This window comes from Camelus ferus, chromosome 16 (assembly GCF_009834535.1).
Source record: "Camelus ferus isolate YT-003-E chromosome 16, BCGSAC_Cfer_1.0, whole genome shotgun sequence".
NCBI lineage: Eukaryota > Metazoa > Chordata > Mammalia > Artiodactyla > Camelidae > Camelus > Camelus ferus.
In genome coordinates, this window is record NC_045711.1 from 20,807,654 (window position 1) to 20,834,962 (window position 27,309).

A 27,309-nucleotide genomic window follows, 5' to 3' on the forward strand; every position below is an offset into this window, starting at 1 on the left:
GAGATGTCCCAGACAGGCCGTGTTGCCCCCTTGGCTCTGCTCCCCCTCCTTCCCCTTCCCTGGGCTCCCAGCCACCCCAATGGGGCCTGTTTAATTGATTCAATTTGTCCAACGGTAAAAACACTCTGCAGATGTCAGCCTCTCAGCACCCCCCCACCAGGGGGCCAGCAGACACCTGCCAAGGCCCTGATGCTGGGAGTCCTTCCAGGGGCCACTACAGCCAGGCTACAGGGTAGGCCTCTACCCCCACGCTGCCTGCCGGGAGCTGGAGTGGGTGTCCTAGCACGCCAGAGCCAAGAAGTCACCTGTGGCTGAGGGACTGGGCCATCAGTGGCGTGAAGAGCCATTCTGAACACTGATCAGATTCCGACCTGTCTTTCTCAGGGAATTACATTTTACTCTCAGGCCCGCCTGTTGACCTTGCTGGTGACTCTCATTTTGATCAAGCTGCCATCCCTGAGCCACTGTCAGGGCTCCATCTTCTCCATCAACACTGGCTTTTGGGCTTTTCCAGGTCAAGGGAGTTGGAGGGGCACTGAGGAATCCTTGAGGCCTGACCTCCTCCCCTCCGGGGGTCCTGCCCTGCCGTGGTGGTCTCCTTGGTTGCCATTTCACGGAAGGAAAGGAGCTGGCCTGGGAGGTGGTGGGTGGGGGGAGGGAAGGCTCCCCAGGGGAGGAGACCTCAAGCCTCAGTCTAGAGGTTTGGAGCCCTGTGCCCACAGCCTGGCAGCCTCCCAGGATATACGTGTGGACACCATCTCACTGGGAATTGCCTCCAGGCAGTTTCTAGGGGAAGGTGGTGGGCTGGGAGGAAGAAAGACCAGACCTGAACCCTTGACCCCCTAGCCCAGCCCAGCGCCCTCTCTCCCTGCGAGGGCCCCTGGCTCCTGGGGCCACCACTTTCCACCCCAGAGGGAGGCCACTGTGAAGAGTGATGGGAGAGGGAGGGTGATTTAGGGAGAGTTTGCACAGCTGGCCAGGCTGAGGCAGGGCTTCTGCCCCATCCCCCACCCAGCCCAGTCTGATTAGGAAAGGACTGTCACTCTGAATACGGCCTGGGGTCTCAGGTTAGCAACATCCGGACGCTCAGCCCCCCTCCTCGGCGGTCTCCCACGTGCTCCCCCCGGGAGATATCGGAGCCTTTCTATCACTGATAGGGTACATTTTAGAAAGAGCCTGAGCTCATTTTTCAAGGGCTCTTCTTGTCCGCAAGTCCTAGGAGACAGGGAGGAAGCAAGGGTAAGGGAACCGAGGGACAGAGCTGAAAGGGCTTGTCCAAGGTCAGGCCCTGCGCAGGCCGCGTTTCAGGCGGCTGGTTCTTTCTCCAGCGTGTGAGCAAGCCGGCGGGTGCGTGGCTGGGAAGGGGGCGGGAGGGGGCCGCCCCCGGAGCAGCCAGCGAGAAGGGGCCTCGGCCGCGGCCCGCAGTCCCTCAGCGGCTCCCGGCGGCTCCTGGCGGCCCTCACCTGGGCTCTGGGGTGGGGGCACCCGCAGCGGCGGAGCCGGGGCTGCGGGGGACCCCGAGGCGTGGCCTGGGAGGCGGGGCCCGCGGTGCAGCGGAGGAAAGAACAAAAGGAAGCCCCGCCCCTCCCTGGCCGGCTCCCCGCGGCCAATTGGCGAGGCCTCTGCCGACAACGCCTTCTGATTGGCTGACCGACGGCCAATCGGACGCTGGGTCCGCGAGCGGGTGCGGCCCCACGTGGGGCGGCGGGCGCGGCGGTTCTCCAGCCGCGGCAAGCGAGCGGCCGGGCGGGGCGCGTAGGTCCCGGTGCGCCCTGGAGAAGGGACGGCGAGCTGCGCTCCCACGCCGTCCCCGGGAGCCCCGTCCCGAGGACCCCCAGCACCCTCTGCACGCAAAGCGCTCTGCCATCTTCTGGGTCATCTGCGTGCGGGGCCGGGGTCGTGGCTGCTGCCGTTGCCCACGTGGAGTGAAGTGACAGCCTCTGAGCCACCCAGCCTGTTAGTGTGGGGGCCGCTGGGGACCCGGCTTCCTGATCCCGCTGCTCAGTCGCGGGTCCTTGCCTCCTCTGGGGGCTTGGGCTCAGGGCTGGCTTCTCCGCCCGCCCACCGCTGTAACCCCAGAGGGCTGCACTCAGGGAAGGAGGAAGGAAGGAGCGTGCCACCTGCGCTTGGCCGGGAAGCTTGAAGCAGGTCGGGTGGAAGGAAGGAAGAAGCAGTCTGCTGTTGGGTGGTGGAGAGGCCAGGCGGAGATCAATCCATTCACTAACTCAGTTATTGACGTCTACTACTATTGTCCTGGGGACACAAACAGCGGTGGCCCCAGGGGAGGCGTGGAGGCTAGCCCCCCCTAGTTTCCGCTTAGTCTCCCCTCCACGCTACTCCAAGTGAAACACACAAGAATGCTCTTTGATAAGGGCAGTTGCCACGGTCTTACGTTTCTGTGGTATCCTAGGACAGGGTATATGAGGGGAGTTGAGTAAATAGGAAATGAATGAATTAAAGGAGATAGAGTGCAGCCCAGGGCCAGCAACGAAGGGGAGATGTTACCACGCTGACCTGAAGGACTCATGGAAGAGGCCTGTCCACTGGAGCTCCGACCTTGGGGAGAAGGACTCAGCAGCCTGTCAGGGAGGAGCCTGGTGATCTGTTTATGGACCCCACGTTCCTCCTGACTGCTTCTCTCATCTGCAGGCTCCTTCTTGGCTGAGTCCCTATTGACACTGCCCCCACAGGTCAGCCTTGGGCCACAGGGTCGGGCAGCTGGGGCAGGGAGGTGGGGAGGTGTCCAGCACCTATTCTGGAGTTCGAACAAAAGTATCTTGGAAATACTGCTGTTTTGTTTTGTAGGCAGTGACATAGGATGTAAGTGAAACCCCTGTGTCTCAATGCACAGGTAGCCTCGAAATGGATGGGGCAGGGATCAGCTGCGCCTTCCCTCCCTCCCTGGTGCAGAACCATTCCAGACCTCCCCAGGAGTGGGAGGACAACACACAAATGGTGAGCTGAACACAAATCAGAGCAGTCGATGTGGAGCACGCCTGTCAGTGCACATGGGCCACACAGTTCAAGTGCCTCCTCCTCCAGAAGGCCCTCCCTGATGCTCCATTTTCATTAAGCAGATGTCACAGGGCACTTTTGGGACCTTAAGTCCCAGGGGCAGGGACTGGTCTTGTTCACTGTCTCTTCGTGGTGCCTGCATCCAGAGGGTGAACGCACCGCGCGTTTTGCCTTGTTGAGGTCAGAGACGGGGCTGCCTTCTGAGGCAGGGGGCCTTTATTCACTCAACACATCTTTTCAGGGGGCCTTTCTCTGCCTGGCCTGGGCTCAGCCCCATGAGGCTCCAAGGAGGAAGGAAAGGCTTGAAGTTCCAGGCGTGAAGTTCATGGTCCAGGAAGTGCAACCAGAGCAAGATCAGGATGAGGCAGCCCAGGCCCCTGCGAGGTTCAGGAGGAGGGGGCTCCTTGCAGAATGGAGATGAGGGAAGGACGTGGCGCCTGAGTGACTCTGAGGGGCAGGTAGCGGGGTGGAGCACTGGAGAAGGTGGGAAAGGCCAAGGGCACGGAGGTGAAACTCGGGGTCCGAGGATGAGGCTTCAGGAAGTCTGGCTGTGTGCACACCCCAGCACTGGGGAGACAGGGGCCTGGGCCAGGCACCCCACCTGTCATGTGGTGGTAATAAGAGGGTTATCGGGCAGGTTGGAAGAACGTATGTGGTGTGCTTAGCGCAATCGTGCACTTGGTAATTACGGGCTCAATGAATGCTCGCGAGCTGTCGTTACAAGCATTGGTTGCAGTCAGGGCGGTGGGGTGGGTTTGGTGGCATTTGAAGAGGCTGTGTGGTGGCAGCAGGGGGTGTGGCGTGAGGATGGCCCTCGGGGACAGCAAGGTTGCCTCTCATTCCTCTGTCACATGTGGCAGATGTCACTAATCCATCAGCCACTCTTTCCCGCAGGGCCCAGAGGTGGCTTCAGCGTCCTTCCCAGCACATTCTCCAGGCTGCCCTAATCAGTCGCAGCTGGCACGTAAGATGACCCACTTTGCCATCCCTGACTCGACCAACATCAGAGGTGGGGATTTGATGGCCTGAAGTCAGAAGGTCCCACTCCAGACCTGGCTTCTCTGAGCCTAGGCCCTCCCGGACCCTGCGCCCCACGTGGAAGGAAGCTGGGGTGGGGGGGCGGGATGGCACTCGGGAGCGGGGAGGGCGTGTCCTTAGGAGCACCATCTGGCGTGCGGGGCGGCATGTGCAGGTGCCCTTGGTGCTGTCAGAACGGCCCCGACCCAAGGCCAGGGAGGCCAGTGTGGTGGTGGCTGTCAAGGTCAAACGGCAGCACGTGGCTGCTGGGAGCGTGGGGCTCGGCTGCAGGTCCTTGCAGAGCCCAGTCTCGGGGCGGGGGATCCAGCAAGTCCTGATTAGAAAAGGGGACAGAAGAGAAGCAGCAAAGGCTGGTCTGGGGGTTACAGTGACAAGACTGTCCTGTGGAGCCACGTTCTGTATTCCCAGCCCACACCGCCTCGTTTTTAAAATTCATCTAAAAATCCTGAGGCGAGGGCACCACTCTTGGGTTTACAGATGGATGGAGTTTACCTTTGTGTTTACCATGCAGCCTTCACCCCAACCAGATAGTAACTGCCCCCTAGAGGCTCCCTGGTGCCCCTCCCATCCCAAACGCCAGAAATACCCCAACATCAGTCCCTAGAGATTAGTTTTGCCTGATCTTTATATTCGTGTTAAGGAGCCACACTGCCTGTCCCGAGGCTGGCCTCTTTCCTCGACACCAGCCAAGCGGTTCGCCCCGCGCGTGTGTGTGTTCTGGTGCGCCGCTGTGTTCTGTTCCGTTGTGCGGGCGTGCCAGTTTACCCGCCCCATCTCCCGTTAGTGGACGTGTGAGTTATCTCCGAAGTTTACAAAGGATGCCGCTCTGAACATTCTAGTGCGTGCCTCTGAGTTTGTGCCTGGCAGCGGGGCTGCTGGGGAGCAACGTTCAGCAGGTTAAGGGAGCTGTTGGTAGATGCCACCCGCCCTCCAGGTGGCAGTCCTGACCGCCCCTCCTACCAGCGGCGTGGGTGGGTCCTGGTGGCCCCGCACCTGTGGCGGTGCTTGGGACCATCTGTCCTTTACTGTTAGCCGTGGTGGTGGGGGGGTGTTCTGCCTCCTGGTCTTCCCAGTGCCTCTGCGAGCAGGGTGCTCACCTGGACTGGGGGCAGTGTGATCCCATTTGCAGGACAGAAGGAGGGGGAGGGTCTGAGCAGTGAAGCCACACTTCCAGCGAACGCTGGAGCTGCTTCGGGAATTCTAGTGTCAATCCTTCCCTCATGTCTGAAGCCAGAGCCCAGAGACTAAAATGTGGCTGTTGTGGATAGCTGGAAGGCCCCGGGGCTGGGAGCCCCAGTGTGGGAGCTCAGCACTGGTGCAGAGAAGGAGAGCTGGGGAGGGGGCCCTGGGCACTGGGGGAGGGCGAGGGAAGACAGTGGGGAGCAGCAGGGCCAGCACCCACCTGGTGGGGGTTCACGGGGTGCAGTCTGTGCCAGGCCCTGAGCTGGGTGCAGGGACACACTGGTGGACCCACAGGGGCAGGGGCCCTGCCCTCACGTTAATGACAGGCGGGGAAGCAGGCAATCAAGGAAATCCACAGTAAACAGGTAATCACAGGCCGGGGTCAGCGCCCTGCGCTGCGCGAGGGCGTGACCTGGCGGCGGCCTCGGGACTGAGAGCGGACCGCATCAGAGATCACACTGCTCCCAGGGGCTCGTCTAAAGAGGGGTCCTAGCAGAGTGGGCGTGGGGTGGGGCATCTGGGAGGGGCGGTGGGACAGTGGAAGGGGCGGGCCTTGGCTCGGACAGGCAAGTGGCAAGAAAAGGAGAGGCTGAGAGGTTGGCAGTGGACTGAACCATATCCAGCACTGTGAGGATCAGATCTAGTCTCCACAGAAACTCCAAAGTAACAGTGACTTAAACAAGGGATAGTTCCTTCTCTTTCACTTGAAGCCTCCAGGTCAGCTTTGGGGGCTGCGCCGCCGTCAGGAGTCCGGGCTGCTTCTCCTCTCTTGTTGCGCTGCTGTTCTCAAATGTGGCGTCTTCCTCCCGATCCAAGCTGGCTGCTCAAGCCCCAGCCATCGTAAGTGCGTTCTAACCAGCAGGAAAAGAGAAGGGACAGAGGGGAGCACAGCCCCTATGTTAGGGATGCTGCCTGTGCACCCTCGTTGGCCAGAACTGGTCTAGCTGCAAGGGCCACTGGGAAATGTGATCTTGACCCTGGGGAGCCAGGTGCCCAGTTACAACTGGGGTTCTCCTACTGAGGAGGAAGGAGAAGACAGACATTGGGGCAACACGGTCTCTGCCCCTCCCAGTAACTGGAAGCGAGTGGATGATGCTGAAGGCAAGAAATGACCAGTGGGTTGCACCCCTGTCCCTCCCTGCGGGTAGCATCCTTGCTGGGGGCCCAGCAGCTCAGAGCCCGTGGGGCGCACAGAGCATGCTGCAGCCTCCATTGATACGCCGTCCTGCGGGCCTCACATTTCATCTCATTTTCACAGAAGCGGAAACGAGGTCTCAGGGAGGCAAGTGACCTGTCCAGGGGCCCATAGCTGGGAGAAAGGCCAAAAGAAGCAGACCTTGCTAAGAACTTCCCAGAACTTCCACGCATCTGGTGAGGGGGGGCTTAAGACCACGAGGCCCCCATCGCTCCCTTCCCTGAGATGCCCAAGGCTGTCTCTCTACCTCTTTAAGCAGCCAACCCCCCTCCCATCTTCCTAGCGCATGGGAGGCAAGGCAGGGACCCGTGGCAGGTAGCCAAGCTCTGGATGACTGGTGTGTGGGCAGGAGCTGGGCAGGAGCACAGGCTGAGAGGAGAGGACTGGGAACTGCCCCTCTCAGTCCCAGTGCACCCCCTAACCCTGCTATCAACCCCTCATTTGGCTGGAGGGCAGCGACCTCCCCCCACGGGAACTGGGCCTCAGACCTGAGTCACTGATGCTAACTCCCTGCTTTCTTCTTTTCTGTCTTCCCATTTGCATTAAAACTTACAAAGGGGTTTGTGAAAATAAAAGCAGGTATTTCCGAGATGCGTAAGGCTGAACGTCAGGTCCTGCTCCCCTGTGCACCAGTGCCATGCTGGGGCCCTGAGCCCAGCTGGGGTGGCTGTTTCCAGACTGTTTGTATACACGTGTAAGTATGCACACACAGGTGTGCAGAGTGGGGTGTGAACACACGGTCAGACCCGTCCTGCTCTGTGCCGCCCCGTCTCCGCGGCCGGCTCCGAGCAGTGGCTGCTGCGTGGCTGGCTGCCAGCCGTCTGGTTAGGCTGCCGCTCCTGGGTGCCCAGGCCCCCCCTGGCTTTTCCCTGGAAGCCTTGGCATTGGAGTACTCGTGCAGGGCTTTGGGGTGTGGGTCCCCAGAAATTCCATTGCTCCTTCTCCCTCGTCCAGAGTGTTTGCGGGACCCCAGAGCCTGGAGGAGGCGGGGCGTGGACATCAGAAGGGCGTGGTGGGCCAGTCACTGCTCTTGAGATGGGGCGCCAGGGCATGCAGCCATCGGGGCTGGCACACCCACACCCTCCCGCTCACAGCTGGCGGGGTCCCAGCTCAGATATGCTCGCCCAGTGTTGCCACCAGCACGGCCGAGTCATGGCCTGCGGGCCCCGGAGGACTCACTTGGCTTTGCTTCTCTGCGTGCTGGCCTCTCTCTCGTCACGTGTTTCCCTCGCATGGCAGGGGGATGGGGCAGGGGAATGGGATGGGACCCAGACAGGGCCAGGCCACCTGTCCCACTTGGTGACGCAGGGTTCTGAGTCAGGACACAAGGCAGAGCCCAGGGGCACTGGTGTGCCGTGAGAGGCTCCGCCTGCTCCCCAGCTCCTGGCTCCTGGACCGGTGGCTGGGCTGAGCGAGAAACGGCCCTTAGGTGCATCTGTGGGCCGCCCAGCTTCAGCCTGACCAGGCTGTGCCACTCCTGAGCTGTGGACACCGGGGCAGGCGGGGCGCGGTGGGGGTCACACCCCTTGCTGTGCTTGTGCTCAGGACTGAGTCCCCTGGCTGCAGGGGCCACGTGGGGCTGCCTGAGCGGGTCTGGGGGCTCCCTAGGCCCGTGGCACATCCAGACCCAGAGTAGGGCCTCTTCTTTGTCTGGACCCGCTGTCGGCCGTGCCGTGACAGAAGGATCATGTCATCAACTTGCCTGGCTCCCTCGAGGCGCAGTACCACAGCCGGGATTCACGTGGGCCATACTTACACTAAAAGTCATTTGTTGTTTATCTGAAAGTCTAATTAAACTGGGCGTCCTGTATTTTATCTGGCGACCAGATCAAATCAGGTGTTGGTCCTATGGGAGTCCAGTACCAAGCCAGGAGGTGCAGACTCCACCCGCATTACCCGGCGCTCATGCATCCCAAGCAAGGCTGGGCTCAATCTCCAGCGCTCCTGAGAATCCCAGGGGTGGGCCCTGCCCGGCCCAGCTTGGGTCACGTGCCCACCGCAGACCCAGTCACCGTGGCGAAGGCACCCTGATTGGCCAGGGTCACGTGGCCGAGAGCGGCGTGGCGTCTGTGAGTGGTAAGGGTCTCCCGGGCTCGGTGGCCCCGGCGCGCGCTGCAGAGGGGCTCCTCCTGCTGCGCCAGGGGCTTCGGGCACCAGGACGGCGGCTCGGGCAGCCTGCGAGCGCTTTGGCTTTCCGCAGGTGCTGGTGGCCGCAGGAGGGCGTCCCGTGGGCTGCGGCCGCGTGGTTTCCCTGCTGTCCCCACAGAATTCTTGGGTCCCTGGGCAGAGGCTGACCCGGTGCTGGCTTGTCCGTGGCGGTGGGCTTGTGTCCGCTTACTGCAGGGTCCGTCCACACCCGCTTCCAGCCTGCGTCCAACGGGCACCCCGAGAGGAGAGCCCCCGGGGAGCTTGGCCCAGGATCAGAGGGGTCGGCTGAGGGCCTGGTGGAGAAAAAATATAATTACCCTGTCGGTGCAGAGTCTCCTGACGCTCGCCTGCTCACCGCCAGCAGGAGTCTGTTTCTTATAAGTGAAAACAGATTTCCTGACAAGGGGCAAGATCTTAAACTTGTTCAAAAGCTCCCAAATAAAAAGGGTGGTTTTAACTTTCCCCTCTGAGCAAACCAACTGTGAGGCGGCCTCTAAGCCGTTCCACCGCTGCGGGAAGAGCTGGGGGGCTGAGGCTCCTGGCTGCTGGGACCCTCGGGGCGGAGGGGCTGGAGGGGGCCTCGGGGCCGGCCCGGCCCGGCCCGGCCACCCCACCGCCACGCGGAAGCCCTCCTCGGCGGAGCGCCAGACCCCCCGCCCCCAGGCTCGGGGGAGCAGGGCTGCTGCCGGGCCGCGGGGCCGCCTGCCCGGGACCAAGGACTCCGGCCGAGACTTGTTCTCTGTGTCACCATTTTCTGAGGCGATGCCAGTGGAAGATGGTTCCCACCCAGGGAACCGCTTGTCTGGGCTGCCTCTGAAAGCTGCTTCAGCTGTAACTTTTTTCTTCAGATTAAGCCACTTACAGGAAGCAGCTGTGGATGCCCCAGAAGTACTTCTGTCAGGGGCTGAATTTCCTGGGAGAGGAACTCTGCTCCCCTCCCCCTCCTCTCCCCCTCCCCTTCCCTCCCTCTCCCTCCCCTCCCCCCCCCACCCCACCACACCCCGGGTCCTTGACCTGGATTTCTTGGCCTGCAGCAGCTGGGTCTAGGGAGGGGCCCTGCCTGGCGCACTGCAGCACAGCTTCATTGGAGTTCTAGGTTCGCTGGACCCCGTGGCTCTGTGCCAGCCTTCTTCCCTGCTGGGCCGGAGCTCTTGGGGGGCGGGGACCTCGTGTAATCCCCTCAGCGCTGCATTCTGGTGCCTGGTGCCTGGCCCAGCACACAGTAGGTCTTCGGTACATACTTGCTGAAGTAACAGACGATGGCAGGGTGAGTGGATGGATGGGAACAAGTTGTGTTCCCACAGCTGCAGGGGTCGTGAAAAGATGAGTGGCGTGTCCTTTTCTGATGGGCAGGACGGCTGATTCCAGGTTGTTTGGAGGGGGCGGGAGGCACTGGCTGCTTCCCTGCCAGCCCAGGGTATCATCAGGGGCCTGCTGTCCTCCATCGCCGGAGACAGGACTGGTGGAGGTTCCCCCGAGCAATGGGCGTTGGCCCAGCAAACCTAGGGAGCTGGGTCAGTCTCCTGCCTTTTCTTTCAGACTATGGATGCACTCTGCCTCGGGGGTCCCGCGAAGTCAGGCAGGAAACACCCACATGAGTAGGTCCCGCCGACTCTGAGGTTGGGACGGCTTGTGATGGAGAGCGCCTGCAGGTGCAGTCTGAGCGGAGGAAGCGGGCAAAGGACGCTGTCAGGGAACTGGGCACCTAAGGAAACAAAGGATTTTCCCAGCTCCGCAGTGGCGTCGGCACCCACGGCTGTGGGGCCGGCTGGTGCCAAGCCCTCCTCCAGGCTCTGAGGAGCTCACTCCTGGTCGGCAGAGCAGGGACGTCCTTTGGCTGCTTTTCCGAGGTGGAGACGGCTGCTTCGAATGCTGCTGCTTCCCCCTGGGGAGGGCCTTTCCCCAGCCGTCAAGGTTCCAGTGGGCTGAATAGAAGTCGAAACGTGTCTGAATCTCAGAATTGATGTGAATGCCTGGAGACCTCTGGCCCCAGCCACTATGCCTTCAGTACGGCACCAGACACAGAGGGTGGTCTGGAGGCTGGTCTGTCCTCTCTGCCTGCACTGGGCCCTCGCAGGGCTCGCAAGGGTGTGTGTGGCGGGGACGTGAGTCTCTGGGGAGGTTGTGTCAAGATGGCAGAACGTCTTGGGATCCAAACAGCTCAGGGGCCCCATCCCTCCCAGACTGTCTGGTCTACGGCCCTGATCCCATGTCCTGCAGTGGCCTCTTGTCGTCCTGGCCGGGTGGCCAAGTGTGACTGAATCCGCCATTGCCAAGTAACTGACCTGCTTTCTGTCCCCACCAGAGCTGGTCTGAGCTCCTGGTGAGGGGGGTGAAGGAAGGGGCCCCAGCACCATCCATTGCGGCCCAGCCACCCCATCCGCTCCGATACCTCCTGGGGTCTGGTCCCTGGTAGGTCTGGTGGAAACTCTCCCTGGGGCCTCAGGAGGACCCAGCCTGACAGATGAGCACCTGCCAGCCCGAGTTCTGGGAGCTGGGGCCTGCAGAGGGGCAGCCAGTAGAGGGAAGAGGGGAAGGAGGAGCACCAGCCCCCCGACCCGGGTCGCTGCTCAGGGCCCCCCTCCCCTGTGGCCCCCTGCCCACCTGCTTTCTCTTCCTCTGATCCTCTATCCCAGAGCGCTTGCCCCAGCAGCCCCCACGTCCCTGCCATCTTCAGGGCAGAGCCGGGGGCTGTAAGGGGGCCTGGGGAGTCCTAGGCTAGTGTGAAGGGGGGGTGTGTCCCATGGCTTTGGGGACCCACCAGGTGTCCCCCGTTACTCGGGGCAGCGGGCCGCTGCATCCCCGCCATCTGGTTTTCTCCGTGAATGTTTGTTGGATGAGGGTGGACAGTGCCCCCGGTGTGCTCAGAAGGAAGCCCCATCCATCCCTGGCTGAACCCTGGGGAGACCACGGGGACCCTGGGTGGAGTTGCAGGGGCAGCTCCAGATCATGGAGAGCCAGGACGCTGAGCTGGACGTGGGGGTGGAATCTGGCTTCATTGTGTCCAGCCTGGGGCCTGCATGTGACCCTGAGCCCTGTCACTGTCAGGAGTGTGTAGAGGTGGTGGTGGGCCGGTGATAGTCACTCCCTTCCTCCCTGGGGCCGTGGTGGCCCGGGGAAAGGGTCCTCCCTGCATGGAGGGCCAGAGATTCCTTTTGCTGCCTCCCCTGAACCCCACCCCATTCTCATCAATGGGCAGGAGTCAGGGACCCCAGTTCACAGAGGAGGACTCTGTGGCCTCAGGCTGTGCTCCCCACCCCTCTGCCACCCAGCTCTTCTCTCCAGAGGCCTCAGTCACTCCAGCCTCTTGGCGTTCCTGCCAGTGGCACTCTGGCCCTGGGGCCGGCACCGAGTTGGGGGCTCGCCTTTAATGGCCCCCAGCCTGTTTGCCTGGGGGTCGTGCACTGCACGGAGCAGCCCTGCCCTCGACACCGACAGCTTCCTGGGTCTCAGCAGGTGGCCTGGCTTTTAGAGAAGCAATGCCTTTGGAGGATGCTGGCTTGTCATGAGGAGCCCTGGGGGGCGGGGCAGGTGGCAGCAGGGGCATGGAGGATGGGGGTCAAGGCCCCAGCTTCCCACTGGGAGGCAAGGAGCCCTGAAGGTCACCCTGCTGGGCGCCTCCTGGGCCCATGTCCTCAGCCGGCACCAGGGGGGCCCAGAGGTGGGCCCCTCTACACCCAGCACCGCCTCTGGCAGCTATGCGGACTCGGGGCCCAGGCTCCCTGCTGGCCATCCGCATTTAGTCGGCTGAGTGCCCAGATGGCCCCCGGACGGCTGGGCCACAGAGCTGAGCTGCCCTTCACCCGGCCTGGATCTGAGCCCCACTCCCCGCCCAGCCCCCAGCCACCTTGGCCAGGCCGGGCATCAACAATTAAAGCCCCTGTCCCCAGTCGGTTTGTGGTATTAAAAACGAATTGCGATCAGCCGGGTTGCCATTTCTACCTGATAAAACATCACTTTTATTGATCTCGCTCACCCAGCGCCATCATTTATCTTGCTTCAGCATCTCGCATAATGGCTCGTTTGTCTTGATCCAAGTGCAGTCCCCATGTCTAACCCGTGGGGCTCGGCAGCCTCACGCCCACCCCCGGCCCTTGCCCAGGCCCTGTTCTAGGGGGCAGGAGACTCCGGAGGAAGAGGGCCACCCTGTTTGTATGAAGGGGGGAGGGGAGGAGGAGGAGGGGGCTGCGAGGATGGACCCTTGGGGGCTCACCTAGCCCTGCTGGGGTCCCCACACACCACGTCCCAGCAGTCACCTCCCTCCTAGCTCACCCCACCTGCCCACACTCCTGGGCCCGTTGGCACCCCTCCCGGCTTCCGGCCCTCAGTGCCCCCTCACCACAGGCCCTTGAGTCTTTCTCTGGGTGCCAGCTCCCCACCCCAGGTGCTGCTGGGCACCTCTAGCTCCATCCCAGGGTTCACACAGGGAGTGGTCTCAGTCTGACTTTGGACTCTCTGCCTAGAGCCTTTGGCGTGTTCCGTGGTCCAGTTCCAGCCTCTGGCCCTTGGTACCTCCTGGCCGCCAGCAGTGTTCCTCGCCTTCCCCCACCATGCCCTGGTCCAGGTCTTGCCTGGACTCTGCCTCCGCAAGTAACTGAAGGTACTTAAGTCGGGTCTTCCAAGCCCACAGGGGTCTCTGCCCCACCGTCCCCTGGTCCTTCCTCCTCTCCTGCCCCCAGAGAGTCTCTGAGCCAAAAACCCCAGTCAGCAGGCACTCCCTTGTTCAGACCCCCTCTGCCGCTCATCCTGTCCCCAAGGCTGCCTCTAGGCCCAGGATCGCCCTCTCCCGTTGTAGCCCTTGGAACTGGGCTTCCTTCCTAGTTGTCGGAAACCCCGCCTCACCTGCACAAAGTGGGGGCTGCTGACTCACGGATTCAGCAAATCTGAGGGCCAGTTTGCCTTCAGGCACAGCTGAACCCAGGCGCTCAGGCTGTCCTGACACCTCACAGCCCCAGGCCTCCTGCTCAGGAGCCCTTTTCTAACCACCTTGCTTGCTGGGCTCCGAAGGGGCCAAGGGAAGGGCTTGCCTGGCCTTGATCTCTGTGCTCAGTGCTCTGGCGGGTCACATGGCCTTGGACCTCCTGTGTCCCAGGGTGGGGGGGGTCTCTCCCCTCCGCTGTCTCTGATCAAGTCCTCCAGCGGAGGAAGTGAGAAAGGGGAACGGGCATGGTCAGGGCTGGGGGGTAGCCCCAGAGAGCATGCGTGGTCTGGCAGCCTGCGTGTGCACGTGTGCAAATGGCCTGCAGCCCCTGACACCTGTGGGGTGGGGGGTCACAGCGCTACTCCCGCACTTACCTGCCCTGACCCGGGGTCCCCTCATTGGGGTCCCCAATCCCAGCTGAGTGCTCCCTCCCCAGGGGGCCCTAGAGGCGGAGGGAAAACAGCTCCCTCAAGTGGTAGGGTTCCTGGAAAGCCCTCGGGGCTGCAGCCTCACTGCGCAAGGCTCCCTCTGGCTGGGGGTGTGCATTGAGATGTACCCCCCAGCACCCCTCAGGCCCTAAGGGCCAGCCCTCCGTTTCACAATCACCCCTGCACAGCCGTCAGTCAAGAAAATGTCCAATGAGTAAATCCACGCACTCCTCAAGGAGGGCCCTCCCAGGCACTTTGGGGACCACCCTTCCTCTGTGCCTGTGCCCTGTGGGGGCTGACCCTCCCCGGCTCCCCTCCAGGGGCGCCCGGCTTAGCCACGTGGACTGCTGACCCACTTCGGGCAGATCTACAAAGAAAGGGCTCCTTGTCCTGGGATCTCAGAGGCCAAGGCCACCCCAAAGCCGTGCTGGCTGCTCATGCCTCCCCGAGACCCGAGGGGCTGCACTCAGCTGCCCAGGACACGGCTGCTGAGACCCCCGGGCTCCGGGGCCTCCGGGGAGTGGCCGTGGTGCGCGCGCAGATGCTGGGGTGGGAGGGAGGGTTCCGGACCACCGAAAACCTGTACAATAGGTCGTATATTTATTCTTAAGCAAGTTATCGATAAAAAATTTAATACTAAAATGCCTTTACATAGAGTTTGCTGTTCATAAAACCTTTGTGTTTTTTGTTTTTAGTGTTTACATTGAAAAAAAAATTCAACCATCCTCTTACTTTACACATTTACAAGTCGTGCTTTTGCCAGGTTTAACCACGGTTGGGGGGGCACCGTGTCGTCTGCACGCACACGGACAGGGCGGGACGGGAAGAGAAAAGCGAAGGACAGACAAATCCACAGAAGGGGGAGAAGAACCAGTGGTGGGGGGCGGGCCCGGGAGGCCAAGAAAAGGCTGCTGTTTGCTTGCTGCTGCCTCACTGCTTGGGGCTGAAAGTAGCCTCTGGTTCTAGTGTCCGAGCCTGGCGGGCCCAGTGCACGCCCTGGCCCACAGCATCTTTCTGCTTCCCCAGCTGCCAGCAGGACGTCGGCTGCCGTCTCCAGGACGACCACCAGGAATGAAATATTGCACTCGTGCCGAGATAAAGGGGAGAATCTGGGTGGGAGAGGTAAGCTGGGGTGCAGGGGACCCCCTCCCTGCCCTGGCCCTTCCTGTGGCCACCAGGAGCTGCAGAGGGACCCTTCAGGCGGGGCCGGGGTGGTTTCCTGGTTGGAAAGAAAAGGGGGCCCAGGTACCCACCCACATCCCTTGTTTCCCGGGCCCCTGGGCTGTGTCTGTGGGTCACACAAGAGCTCGTCCTAAGGAGCAGTGGCTAACTTGGGGGGCTTTTGGTGGGGCCGCAGGAGTCTCAGTGCGGTGGGACATGGGAGTGTGTGGCCCTCGGTGCGTTTTGAGGACAAGGGGTGCTGGGCCATGGGTCTGGTTCGCCCCGCCTGTCCCTCCTGACCTCAGGAGGAGCGAAGGGCTGATGAGATCAGCAGGGCTGCCGGGTTGGTCTAGGGCACCCACCTGGCACCTTGGCAGCTGGGGCGCTGGGCAGAGGGGTGAACAGCACCCCCACCCGAGGGGTGCTCCCTGCAGTGAGGCTGGTGGGGAGCAGGAGGAACCCTGCTAGGGGCCCCAGGCATTAGCCTGCCAGGCCATCGGCCCTGCCAAGTGGCTGCAGAAAAGGCCTAGAAACCTCCACGTGAGCTGGCGGGGCAAGTTCCTTCCCTGCTCTGAGCAGAGGCCAGACAAGCTGGCTGTTGAAACAAGAATCAGAAATTACTGGAATATTCAGGAAATAAAAACATCACATTTTCACATCGACAGTTTAAAATACTTGCTCATTTGTGTCTTGTTTTAAACGGAGGTAAGGTACACGGGGCCGCTGTCCCACTCTCAGGCTGGGGAGCCTGCTTCTGGACCCCTCCTGCCCCCAAGGGGCCCTCCTCCCCAAACCCAGCCCCCCATCCTTTCTTCCCCAGGAGATGGATTAAAGGGAAGGAAACGAGCGTGACTTCCATCTGACACAGTCCCCCCAAGAGACCAGCGGGTGAACCGGGGTCCTGTCCCACCTGACCCCTGTGCTCCCCCGCCCCTGCCCCCAGCCGCTTCTGTGTCCAGATGCCCCAGTGGGAACTCAGCTAGGCTGAGGAAAACAGTGCATTTTCAAAGAAAACCCCCCAGAACAAAGTTCCTACACACACACACACACACACACACACACACACGCACACGCGCACACACACACACGCACACACACCCTTGCCACGCGTGTGGGGAAAAAAAAAATCCATTTCTACTTTTTTCCCATAAAACTTCCCCCAGAAATACACTATTTACACAGAGCAATAAATAAGACACACACCTGATCTCTGCCCTCCCTGCCGGGGGGCAGTCGGAGGTACTAGGGGAGATATGGCTTGGATTCTAATCTCTCGTGAACTGCCGACGAGGGAAAACAGAGGGCTGGCGGGTCCCGGGGGGGCACAGCTGGCCCTCCGCGGTGGCCGGATGGGACTGGGTTCCGGCCAGGAGCTCTCGCTTTCCAGGGGAAATAATAAAAAAGCCCGGGTCTTGCCTTGGTGGGTTTGCATATTTGCTTAGACCTGCCCTCCGAGGTGCGGCCGCCTCCTGCCGGGCTGCGTGGGGCTGGGCGCGCCTGTCCGTCCGGTGTCCTTGCGTCCGGGCGGCGGGCCGCCCGCAGGCCAGCCGGGCTGGGGCTCAGCACAGGACGGGCACGCCGTCGGCCGTCACCAGGCGCCCCGTGGTGGGGTCGTAGGTGCCCGCCAGGTAATACAGGTCCCTCCGGTCCTGGTGCCCAGGGCTGCGTGTCATCTGCTCGTACTGCTCCCGCCCCACCACCTGGCACTTGTGAGAGATGGTCTGCACGTCGTTCTCGTCCTCGTGACAGGACTGGTACAGCGCATTCTGCGGGGTGGGGCGAGGGCTGCTCAGAGTCCGGCCTGGCTCTGCCCGCGCACCCCACCCGACTGGGCCCTTGCTTTCGGGAGGGCCACTTGGATCAGCTTATAACTGGCTGGGGGCTGGCGCTGAGGGCCGCTTCGGGCTGGCAGAGTTGGAGAAGTGCTCGTTTCTGCACCACCTGCAAACATGGTTCTTCCAGGGAAGATCAGAGGGTGCACTGGGATGTCTTCTGTTCTGGGGGGACATCGGGAGGCAGGGACCAGAGGGCCTGTGGGGTCGGGGGGTGGGGCAGATTCCCGAGGACGGGAACTGCTTGGTGCTACGAGGTGCCAGTGGGTCACAGTCCCCCCCCAGCCCCCACCAAAGGTGAAACCATCACTGGAGGCGCAGCCAGGGAGGGACCCAGGTGGCCTGGCTGTGGGGCCTCAGCCCTCAGCCATGTTGCTTCCACCCAGGCCTGGAGGTGTGGGCACCGGGGTGCTCGCAGAGGACCACTCCCCTTGTCCGGCCCCTCTGAGCCAGCCCCGGCCCCGGCCCCAGCCCCGCCAGGCCCCTACCTTCCCGTCGCTCTGCCGCTTCCCCAGCTTGGTCTCCTCCGGGTGGTAGAACCACTTCACCTTCACCACCATGTTGCTGCCCCACGACTCCCACATGCTCTCGATGCGGCCGATGTAGGGCAGGTTGGGCCGCCCGGCCGACAGGAAGACGGCGCAGTCCCCGATGCGAAGCATCTCCTTGCCGCGGACGATGGCCTTGTAGAACAGCTTCCTGGCCTTACCTTTCACGCCCCGCCTCTGTGGGAGACACGGGGCAGCGGGCAGTGAGGGCCCAGGAGCCTCAGGACAGGCCGGGGGAAGGGTCGGACGACGCAGGACAGAACAGCAGAGAGAGGGCGCAGGAGAGCGTGTCTTGTGTGCAAGCGTGCGCGCTCGGGCACCTGCGAGGGCAGCGCAGGGCAGGGCAGCTGCTGGTCACGACAGCCACAGATCAGCACGGGGTCAGCCACTCCGGGACTGCCCTGCACCCCAGGTCCTGACAGCAAGGTCATAACTGACTCTAAAGAACCTTGGATCTGAAGGCAGGGAGGACGAAAACCGTGAACGACGCTGTGTCCAGCCATGGAGCGTCGGCAAAGAAAACGCCTGTGTCTGCGCAGCGAGCCCCGTGCAAGCCCGCGGTGTCGTTTACAGACTAAGAAAGACGCTCAGTACAACACCGCCAAGTAGAACCAAGCACGTGGCACAGGGCGGAGTCGGGGGGACCCGACACCCGGGAGCCGGGCCCACCTACCTGCGTGGGGTTCCCTGACCACTTCCAGAGCTGCCGGGCGGGCAGGAAGGCTGAGATCTTTGGCCGGTTCTCCACGGAGGGCAGCCGCTGCCTCCGGGACAGCTCTTTGGCTTTGGAGGAGCTCAGGCCCTCCTTGCGCTTGAGCCTGGGTCTGCCGCCACTGGCGCCGGCGCCGGCGCCCCCGCCGGCCACTGCGGCCCTGGACAGGAAGCAGCGCTGGGCGTGCGCGTGCGCGTGCGGGCCGCCCCCCTTGGCACGCAGGGCCTCGGGCTGGGCCAGGAGGGCGGGCACGGGGTGGGTGAGGCAGGTCTGCAGCAGCAGGGCCGGGTCCTCCTCGTCCGAGCTGTAGGAGGAGGCCTCGTCGTCCGAGGAGCAGAGGCTGGAGGTGGACAGGGAGCCCGAGGAGGAGGAGGTGGACGAGCCCGAGGAGGAGGAGGACACGGACAGGCGGGCGAGGAAGCGGGAGGGCACGCCGGGCGCCAGGCTGGGCCCATCCTCCTCCTCGTCTGAGTAGGAGCTGTGGCAGTCACTGTCACAGGGCAGCGGGTACTCGGCCTGGCCCGCAAACTTGCGCAGCGCCAGTCCCACGGGCAGCGGGTGGACGGGCGCCCGGCCCTTTCTGTCCTTGCCCGCGAGGGCCGGGTGCCCGTAGCTGGGGCTGGGCAGGGCCCGCCCGGACCGGGGCCCTGCATCCTTGTCGCCTGCGTGCAGCGCCTTGCAGTTCTTGCTCTTGGGAGAGGTCACGCCCTCGTGGTCCAGCTTGACTAGGAACTCGCCGCCCGCCCGCCGCCGCCCGCCCTTCTCAGCCTCTGCCCGCTCGGCCTTCTTGGCCCGCAGCAGCTTGTGGGCGCCCCCAGGCAAGCCAGGCCCGGCCCCGCTCACGAAGGGCGAGTAGGAGCTGGCCAGGCTGCTGAAGGAGTCCGCGCGGAAGCCGTTGCCGAACACGGGCGCGGCCACGCTGTGCACGGGGAACAGCGCCTCGCGGGCTCGCAGCTTCTTGGCACTGCCGTTGAGCTGGAAGAGGTTCTGCAGCACGCCCGGCCCCTTGCCGCCCGCCACGGCCGCCGCCTTCCGCTTGGTCTGTGCCACGGCCGACCAGCTCAGCAGTGGGCCGCCCCGACGGCCCAGGAAGTGGTCTGAGGTCCCCGCAGGGGGCTTGGCGCCGGGGGGCAGGAGCTCTGCCTTGCCTGGGGAGGGGCCCAGTGGAGTCAGAGGAACTGCCCGCCTGCCCCCCACCACCATTCCAGAGGGTGCCTTCCCACCAGAGGCCTGGGTGGTCCCGCGCATACCAGCTTTGTCTTTGACGATGGATTTCTTGCCAGGGGCCTTCGAGGCTTCGGGGCCATCATGGGCCTTGGGAGACAGGCTTGGGGCGGGGGCCTCACTGGGTGGGGGTGCCTCGCAGGAAGCTTTCTTGGTCCTCCGGCAGCTGCTGGACACCAGCAGGGCTGGTGAGGGCTCCTGTGCCTGCAGAGTGGACCAGTGGCCTTGGTGCTGTGTCACTGGGGTGACGGCCTCCCCTCGCTCCCTTCCAGGGAGGGCTCAGCCTGACTCCGGCCATCAGGACTGACCCGGGAAGAGAAGGACCCCACCCTGGGGGCCCTGGGGCTCACATTGGATCTTGAAGTCCGGAGGTAGCAGCCTGATGTTGGAGACGGCGATGTGGCCAGTGTCCCCATCGTCAAACTCCACCACCACGGAGTCCAGGTCCTCCTCCTCATCACTGGAGGTGCCTGGGGACAGGGCCCACCTAAGCACGCAGCCCTCTGCTCAGGGCCCACAGATTCTCCATGGTGGCTGGGTGGCCGGGATAGGAGGATGACAGGATGGGCTCCCGAGTGCCTGACAAATGACGCTGGGACATTCTGCTCCCTGATCACATTTGACCTTGGAGCGGCCGTGGCTGCTGGGAACAGCCCACCTTCCCCCCACCTCCCCTCCGCCGTCTGCAATGTGGCTGGAGTGACAATGTGACCGCCATCCACCACCCCCATCCTGGGGCATGCACACAGGGACGCGGGGCCCTGATCTCTCCCTACGCTCACAGGCATGTGTGCAAACTCATGGGCCTCCCACCCGCCCACCTGCCCACCCTGTCAGACCCCCGAGTCCCCACATCTCATGCCTGAATTGTCTGAAGGATTCACCCAGGAGAGCTGGTGCCCAGGTGACCAGCCCCAGGTCCAGGCCTCTTGGTCCCCTTCTCTGCTAGGACTTCTGGGCAGCCGGAGGCTCCACCCTGTCCTCACACTTTTTCCTGGTGACTAGGGCGCTGATCCTACTGTCTGCTCTGTCTGACCAGCTCTGGCCTGGGAAGGCAGGGTCCCTCGCATGGCACTCGGAGTCTCGTAGGGGGCCTCGTGTCTGCTGCTTTGCCTGAGGGGAGGGGCTGGCTGGCCTCCCTGGGGGGCCTTGAGTGGGGCTCACCTCGCACCACGTTGCCGGGGTACAGGCAGCGGGACTTCTGGCTCCAGTAGGCGCAGACCCTCGTGCCGGGCGGGAGGTACCGGCTGGACTGCGGCCGGACGTCGAGAACCTGCAGGAAGAGCCGGGGTGGCGGGCCGTGAGTGGGCAGGGCTGGCCCAGGGGTGCCCGGGAGGGGCTGGGTGCGGCCAGGCCCACCTCCCCGGGTGGCGAGCCGAGCAGGGTGTCCCCTCACCGCCTCCTGCAGCAGCTGCTCCAGCGAGTAGATCCTCTGCCGGTTGCCTCTCTCGCCCTCGATGACGATGCTGTAGCTGTAGGGTGTGGGGCGGGGGGCAACGTGAGCCGGGCCTGAGGGTCCACCGCCGCCCGCACCTCCCTGCCCACGCCCGGGCCTCACATGTCAGGGGGCTGCAGGGTCCTGACGCTGCCCGCGTACAGCAGGCTGTCCTCCTTGGGGATGAGCACGGGCAGCCCGTCCTGCAGGTCTTCCTTGTGGATGGTGCAGGAGCGTGCTGGGGAGACGGGGGGTCAGCATCTCGCCCCCGCCTGCCTGCCCGCCCACTGCTGTCCCTGGACGCTCGGCGCCCCCTCCTAGCTGCTCACCCAGGGCTGCGCTCTGCTCAGCACTCAGGGGCCCACTGGCCTCCCCCTCCTCCTCGTCCTCCGAGAGGCTGCTGCTGTCCTCAAACTCGAAGTCATCCTCCACCGCGAAGCTCTCCAGCAGCCGGCTCACCGCCCGGCCCTTGCCCTGGGGGGGGGGGGGCGGCCAGAGGGGTCAGCTCCCTCAGGACGGGGTGGGAGGGGTCAGGGCCGCCTGGGCCCAACGTGGGGGGGTGCTACCTGCTTGCCGATGGCCTTGGTTTTCACCTTGCCCGCCTTCCTGCCCCTCCCCAGGATGGCCTTGGCGTTGCGGGGTGACAGGGCGATGGACAGGGCCCCGTTCTTCCGCTGTGGGATGGGAGGAACTGAGGTGAGGGTGGCACCAGCCTCCCTGCCCACAGCTGACCCTGAGTGTGGCCCCATATGTGAGTCCCAGGTGTGGCTCGGTGTAGCAGAGGTGGAATGAGGGCCCCCCGAGTCCTTGTGCATCTGCACCCCCCCACCCCGGCCCAGGGCTCTCGGGTGCCGCGGGTGCTCTCCGGCCCTCACCCGCAGCGCGGGCGGGAGCGCTGTGCTCTTGCGTGTGGCTCTCTTGAGGCGCTCGCTGGCCAGCCTGCTGCCCTCCTCGTGGCAGGCGAAGGCCCGGGCAGGGCCGCAGAGGGCTTCCCTGCAGGGTGTGGTCCCCGGCTCTGCCCGCAGGCTGCCCGTGGCCTTGCCCGCGGCTTTCTTCCGGCTGGGCCCTCCTGGGGGCCTGCGCCCCGGGGCCCGCTCCAGCTTGCCGCCCACCTTGGCCTTCACCGTCCGCCGCTTGACCTTGACCTCACTCTCGGGGCTGGACAGGCGGCAGGCCCCTGTGGGAGGGAGGGAGGGAGGCCATTGCTGGGGCCCCCCTGCTGCCTGCCGGGGTCCCCACCGGCCAGGCCTACCCCAGCCCGCATTCGCCCCCTGCGTACCTAGCAAGCCCTGCCTCTCCTTCTTCTTCTTGGCCTTCTGGTTGGCCTCCATCTTGACCACGGAGGAGGGCGAGGGCCCCAGCACAGCCACGCGGGCCCCAGCGTGCAGCGCCAGGCCCGGCTCCTTGAGGGGAGCCTCTGTCTCCAACAGACCCTCACAGTTGTCACTGTCAGAGCCGCTGCCTGGGGGGAGCCGAGGGTCCAGGTGACTTGGTGTCGTTGGAGCAGCGCCATTTTGGGGTGGGGGCAGGAAGCTGATTGCATATGTGGATTTCCTGGGGGCAGAGTGGAGCCTAACCACTGTCTTCTGGGGGCTGATTCAGGGGCAGACATCTAGGCCAGGTGAGGCTGTTTGGACCAGAACGAGCAGAATGGGGAAGGGGTGCGCCTCCTGGACCTCCCTCATTCAGCCCGTTTTCCTTTCTGCTGCCCTGGGCAGTGGGGCGCACACTTCGCAGGGCTGGGGGGTCCCCCTCCCCTCCTCATGCTCCTGCCAGGCGCCCTCCTGCCCCCTGCTTCCTCTTCCCTTCCTTTGTTCCTCCTCAGGCCAGGCCAGGCCTGGGGGAGGGGCAGGGTCTGGCAGGGAGGAAGCATCTATTTCCAGGCTCCTTTTTCTGGACATGCTGTTTGCTGGGGGCCAGATAACCCCTCCGGGCCAGCCCGGCCGGAAGCTGCAGGAAGACGGGCTGGCGCACACAGAAGGGCTATTTTTTCCCCCTTTCCCAGGATTTATCCAGCGGCCTCTTTCCTCCCTGTGGTCCCCCCGGGTCGGGGCCCTCCCTGAGCCCTGCCCAGGTGAGCCCCAGTGACCACAGGGGTCCTGGCTGTGCTGCCCGGAGCAACCGCTTGCCTGCGTCACGTGCCGTGGCCCCTGCCTGCGGGGCCAGGAACTTCGGGGTCTCCCTGCTGCCGTCAGGCTGTGGGTGCCGGGCGGCCCCCGACACCCTGGTGCTCTTGGCTCGAGACAGCTTCTTCCTGAGGCGCCCCCCAGGGGTGGCCTCCTTCCGCTGGAAGGGGCTGAGGCTGGCTGGCAGCGCCTTGCTCTCGCCCTCTGGTGTCAGCCGGGCCACCTTGTGGGCCACGACGGATGCGACGTCGCCCCGGCCGCTGCTCTTCTTGCTCCGAACCTTCTCCTGTGAATGGGCAGGTGGCGGCTGCACTCACGGGACCCTCAGCCAGAGCCAGGGCCCGCGGCCCGTGGCCTCCCCACTGCCGGTGCCCGAGGGCGAGGCTGCCGTGGGACTCACCGCAGAGGCGGGCTGCAGGCCCACGTAGGACGCCCTTCTCCAGCCGGCCTCGCTTCTTCGCGGGCTCGTCAGCGGCACCCCGCAGCTCGGCGCACAGCAGGCCAAGGCTGGAGCGCACCGCCCTGGGGTACGGGGTGCAGGTGGGCACAGGCCAGGTGCAGGCACACGTGGGCACCTGGGCCTCGCCCCCCAGCAGTCCCTGGGTCATGAGGTGCGGCTGAGTGTCTGGGAGACTCTCTTATCCTGCAAGGGCCCTGCCAGGCTCGTCAGAGCACATAAGAGCTGCTGGGGGCGGGGAGGCCAAGCCAGTGCTGAGTGCCCTGGGCCCACTGACTGGGGGAGAGAGGGCCAGGCCAGGGCCCTGCGGCCGGCTGGGCCACTGTGTGCCTCCGTCTACCTGGAAAGCGGGGAAGGTAACTGTGCCTCTGCAGGGCCGGGGTGGGATCACGCAGGCCCCAGGCCTGGCCCTTAGTAAGTACAAAGGCCAGTGGCTGCTGCCGTTGGGAACAGGGGCTCCTGAGCACAGGGTCCACTCCCAGCATCTCTGCCGCTGCCAGCAAGAGGCTGAGGGGTCAGTGGCCAGAGGAACCTGGCCAGGTTCTGCCTCTGGGCCCCCAGGGACCCCCACTGCTGGGCTCAGACCCCTCAGAGCTTCGTTCTCTGCCCTCAGTTCTGGGCCTCAGACGGGGGATTCTGCTGTGCCCTGCCACCCAGCTCCCACATGGGGCCAGGGGAGCTGCTGACTCAGTGTCCCTAGGCCCATGAGGCCCACAAGTGTGAGGCTGTGAGCTTGGCTGTCTGGCGTTTGCCAAACTGGGGCTGGGGGCTGGGCCTCTCACCTGCCCCCTCCCCTACTGGCGTAGTATTAATGAAAATGAGTCACAGATGGAGGCTGAGGGCCCTGGGCCCTGGCCTTTGCGGCCAGAACTTTTACCTTCCTGCCCAGAGAGGCCAGGCAGGAAGCCGTCCCATGGCCACGCTGGACCCCCCGGGCCTCCCACTTCCTGCCTGGGTCCAACTGTTGGCAGGGCAGCCACCGCAGGGTAGGGGCCTCACGGAGGGATGGAGAGTGGGTAGGAGCCCGAGATGGGGAGGTGGTGGGAGGGAGCCCTGATCCTTAGGAAAAGAGGGCCCTGGACTCGGCTTCCTTCCCAGTCCAGCCAGGGCCTGGGTTCTCAGGTCAGTGGAGGAAGTGGCCGCCACGCAAGCACCAGGACGGGACTTGGTGGGAGGTGGGCTCGAGGGAAGAAGGGCAGCCTCACCAGGGCTCCCCACCTGGGCCCTCCCACAGGACCCTGGCCCGGCCCTGGCTTTAGCCGTCAGCCCCTCCCCGTGTGCTGCCTGGTCCTCAAAGTGGGGAGGCCCTGCCGGGCGACACCTGGGCAGGGCGGAGGGACTGCCTGGGGAGGACCCCCAGCCACATGGCGCGTCCCTTCCCCCGCTCGCAGCCAGCCGGGCTCTCCCCTCCTTGTAACCTTCTCCGCATTTGCTAATGTTTTGTGACATAAAGCCCTGAGATTAATTTTTTGCCTCTGTCTTAATTGAAGGAACCATTTAGTGCCGATTTAACTATTATTACCAAATCATCAGGCTTGATGCAGTGCGCACACGCCGCGCCAATCGTGTTTGGAGGAGCTTGAGGATTTATGCAAATGGGCCTGCCGGGAGAGGCAATTTGTAGCCGAGAAGGACAATTATACCAGGTCTGGGAGTGCGCCAACGACTGCGCCGGGCGGGTAATGGATAATAACCGCGTGCCAGCAGCGGCGCGCAGCACCGCAGCGTGACCAACGACTCTACACGGTGCAGATAAAGAGGCCTTTACGCAACGCCGCCTTGCACCCAAGGGGCTGGGCCGGGGCCGGGCGGGGCCGACGCCACGGCTCTGGCCACGGCCCGGCACGTGGAGCTGGTGTGGCCACACTCCAGGCCCGCAGGAGGGCTCGTCTGCACTGGGACTCTGGCCCCGGTCACTCACCACGGCTGGCCTGGGGTTCTGGGCAGGGGCGCTGGGTCTTCAGGAGAAGGTGGGAAGGGGGCCCAGCCCCTCTGGGAGCAAGAGGAGCCCAGCCTCCGCAGCCCTGGCCTGGAGAGCACCTGGGCCAGCCCGGCCCCACCGCGTGGCCTAAAGCCCCAGGCACCCCGTGGGGCCCATGCACTCAGGACTCACTTGACTTTCTTGCCATCACCAGGGCGCAGGGCAGGCAGCAAGCTGGAGTATTTGCGCTTCCGCGGCCGGCCGGGCCCACGCCTGGCAGGGCTCCGAGAGCTGTCATCTCTCCTGGGGGCCGCAGGAGGGGTGGTCAGAGGCTGATGCCTGCCCTGGCTCCCTGACAGGGGTCCAGGCCCTCCTAAGACTTGGCGTGGGGAGCCTGGCCCCTAAATGGAGGGCAAGGCTGAGCCATGGTTCCCGCTGCCCACTCCATCCCTGCAGCAGTCCTGCACACGCCAGTCAGGGAAGCTCGCACTGCAGCTAAGGCAACTTCAGAGGTTCCTTCTGCCCCGCCAAAGCCCCTACTCCTGCCCTGGCCTCCCAGCCTCTGTCGGGTGGTTCTTCCCCACCACATCCCCCACGCTCCCCTCCCCGTCAGTTTGCTTCTCCCGCTGGGCGAACACCTCATCCTTCCACTGCCTCTGGGGACCCTCCCAGATCTGCACCTTTGGCCCAGCTCAGCCCAGCACACACGGGTCAATTCCATGGCCTTGGGCTGGGCCGGACTGGCACCTGCCCTGAACCCCAGCCCCGCCACCAGCTGGGGCCGTACTCGCGGTCGTGCCTGCGCTGCAGCCGGGCCAGCTCCCGCTGCTTCTCCTTGAAGCGCCTCTGCAGCTCCGCCAGCCGCACTCGCATCTCCACCTCCTGCGTGTCCAGCCGGTCGATGGCTGCCTTCAGTGGGCACACCTAGCGGGCGGGGGCACAGGGGCCTGTGAGCGCGGGGGGGCATGATGGGGGAGGCCCCCCAGGATGGCAACAGGCAATGGGGGCGACCAGAGCCCCCCACTCACAGGCTTGGTCTTGGGGATCCAGGTGTCCTTGCGCTGCAGGATCTGCATGCGGGGGGTGAGTGTGGGAGCCCTGCAGGGGCCGGCGGGGGGGGGCGGGGCTGAGGCAGCAGGGCTGTCCAGGCCAGCAGCCTCCACCATGGACCAGGCTGAGGCCAGCGTGGCCAGGCGCTGCAGGTTGAAGGCCAGCACATGCTCCTCCTCTGCGGGGGACAAGAGGGTCAGTGTGTGTGTGTGGGCGGTGGGCCCCACGCTGCCCCTCAGAGAGAGGCTTGATGTCAGCCTGCATCTCAGCACAGCCTGGACGCCTCCCTGCACTGGAGGCTGCCTGGCTCTGTTTTCGCCCTCTTCCAAATTCATGAAAACCCAGAGCGTCACAGCTCTAGTAGGTGGGGAGGGGCGGCCCAGCAAAGGGACAGAGCCAAGCCGTCGTAGGGCAGCATCCATTCAGGGGACAGGCCTGGAACGGAGACTCGGGACCTAGGGCAGCCACAGGGAGGGGGTGGTGGCAGAGATGGGGGTCTGGCATACACAGGTGGGCTGGTCCCACGAGGTGCTACAGCTGTGGGTGGGGGAGCCAGCCAGGATGCCTAGAGCGGGAGGTGTCAGTGGGCAGTTGTGATTTTCAGAACACACAGCCAGCTCTGCCCTCCAAGATGGCCCGGGACAGCAGCACCCCAGCAGCAATGAGCACACCTAGCACCCTGAACTTGGCATCTAACGTCCTCTGAGGAAAAGAACCCGGCTCCTTGGAGAAACGGCTGATTCCAGGGGCAGGGGAGGCCTGGGGTGAGCTGGGAACACGCCAAGTGCTCAGAGCATGACAGGACAGTCAGCTCCCCCGTGAGCCAGCCTATGAGCCAGCTGGAGAGGCCAAATCCAAGACAATTCCATCACCAAATGGCGAACAGCGTCAGACTATGACCGACTGAAGTGAGCAG

General features: G+C 64.0%; 1 protein-coding gene across 1 annotated transcript in view; it reads right to left on the reverse strand.

Annotated features, from left to right (window-relative positions):
- Positions 1 to 14,510: 14,510 nt before the first annotated feature.
- BAHCC1 (BAH domain and coiled-coil containing 1) overlaps positions 14,511 to 27,309 on the reverse strand; it is a 62,560-nt gene continuing 49,761 nt past the window's right edge. The window contains 18 exon segments of the mRNA XM_032456575.1: positions 14,511 to 16,854; positions 17,409 to 17,645; positions 18,142 to 19,328; positions 19,431 to 19,628; positions 19,755 to 19,874; positions 20,569 to 20,677; positions 20,801 to 20,876; positions 20,963 to 21,077; positions 21,169 to 21,313; positions 21,406 to 21,513; positions 21,715 to 22,016; positions 22,119 to 22,301; positions 22,969 to 23,251; positions 23,366 to 23,398; positions 23,400 to 23,487; positions 25,536 to 25,646; positions 26,131 to 26,267; positions 26,372 to 26,571. Coding sequence (XP_032312466.1) covers positions 16,648 to 16,854; positions 17,409 to 17,645; positions 18,142 to 19,328; positions 19,431 to 19,628; positions 19,755 to 19,874; positions 20,569 to 20,677; positions 20,801 to 20,876; positions 20,963 to 21,077; positions 21,169 to 21,313; positions 21,406 to 21,513; positions 21,715 to 22,016; positions 22,119 to 22,301; positions 22,969 to 23,251; positions 23,366 to 23,398; positions 23,400 to 23,487; positions 25,536 to 25,646; positions 26,131 to 26,267; positions 26,372 to 26,571 — 3,839 coding nt within the window. The 3' untranslated portion in view covers positions 14,511 to 16,647.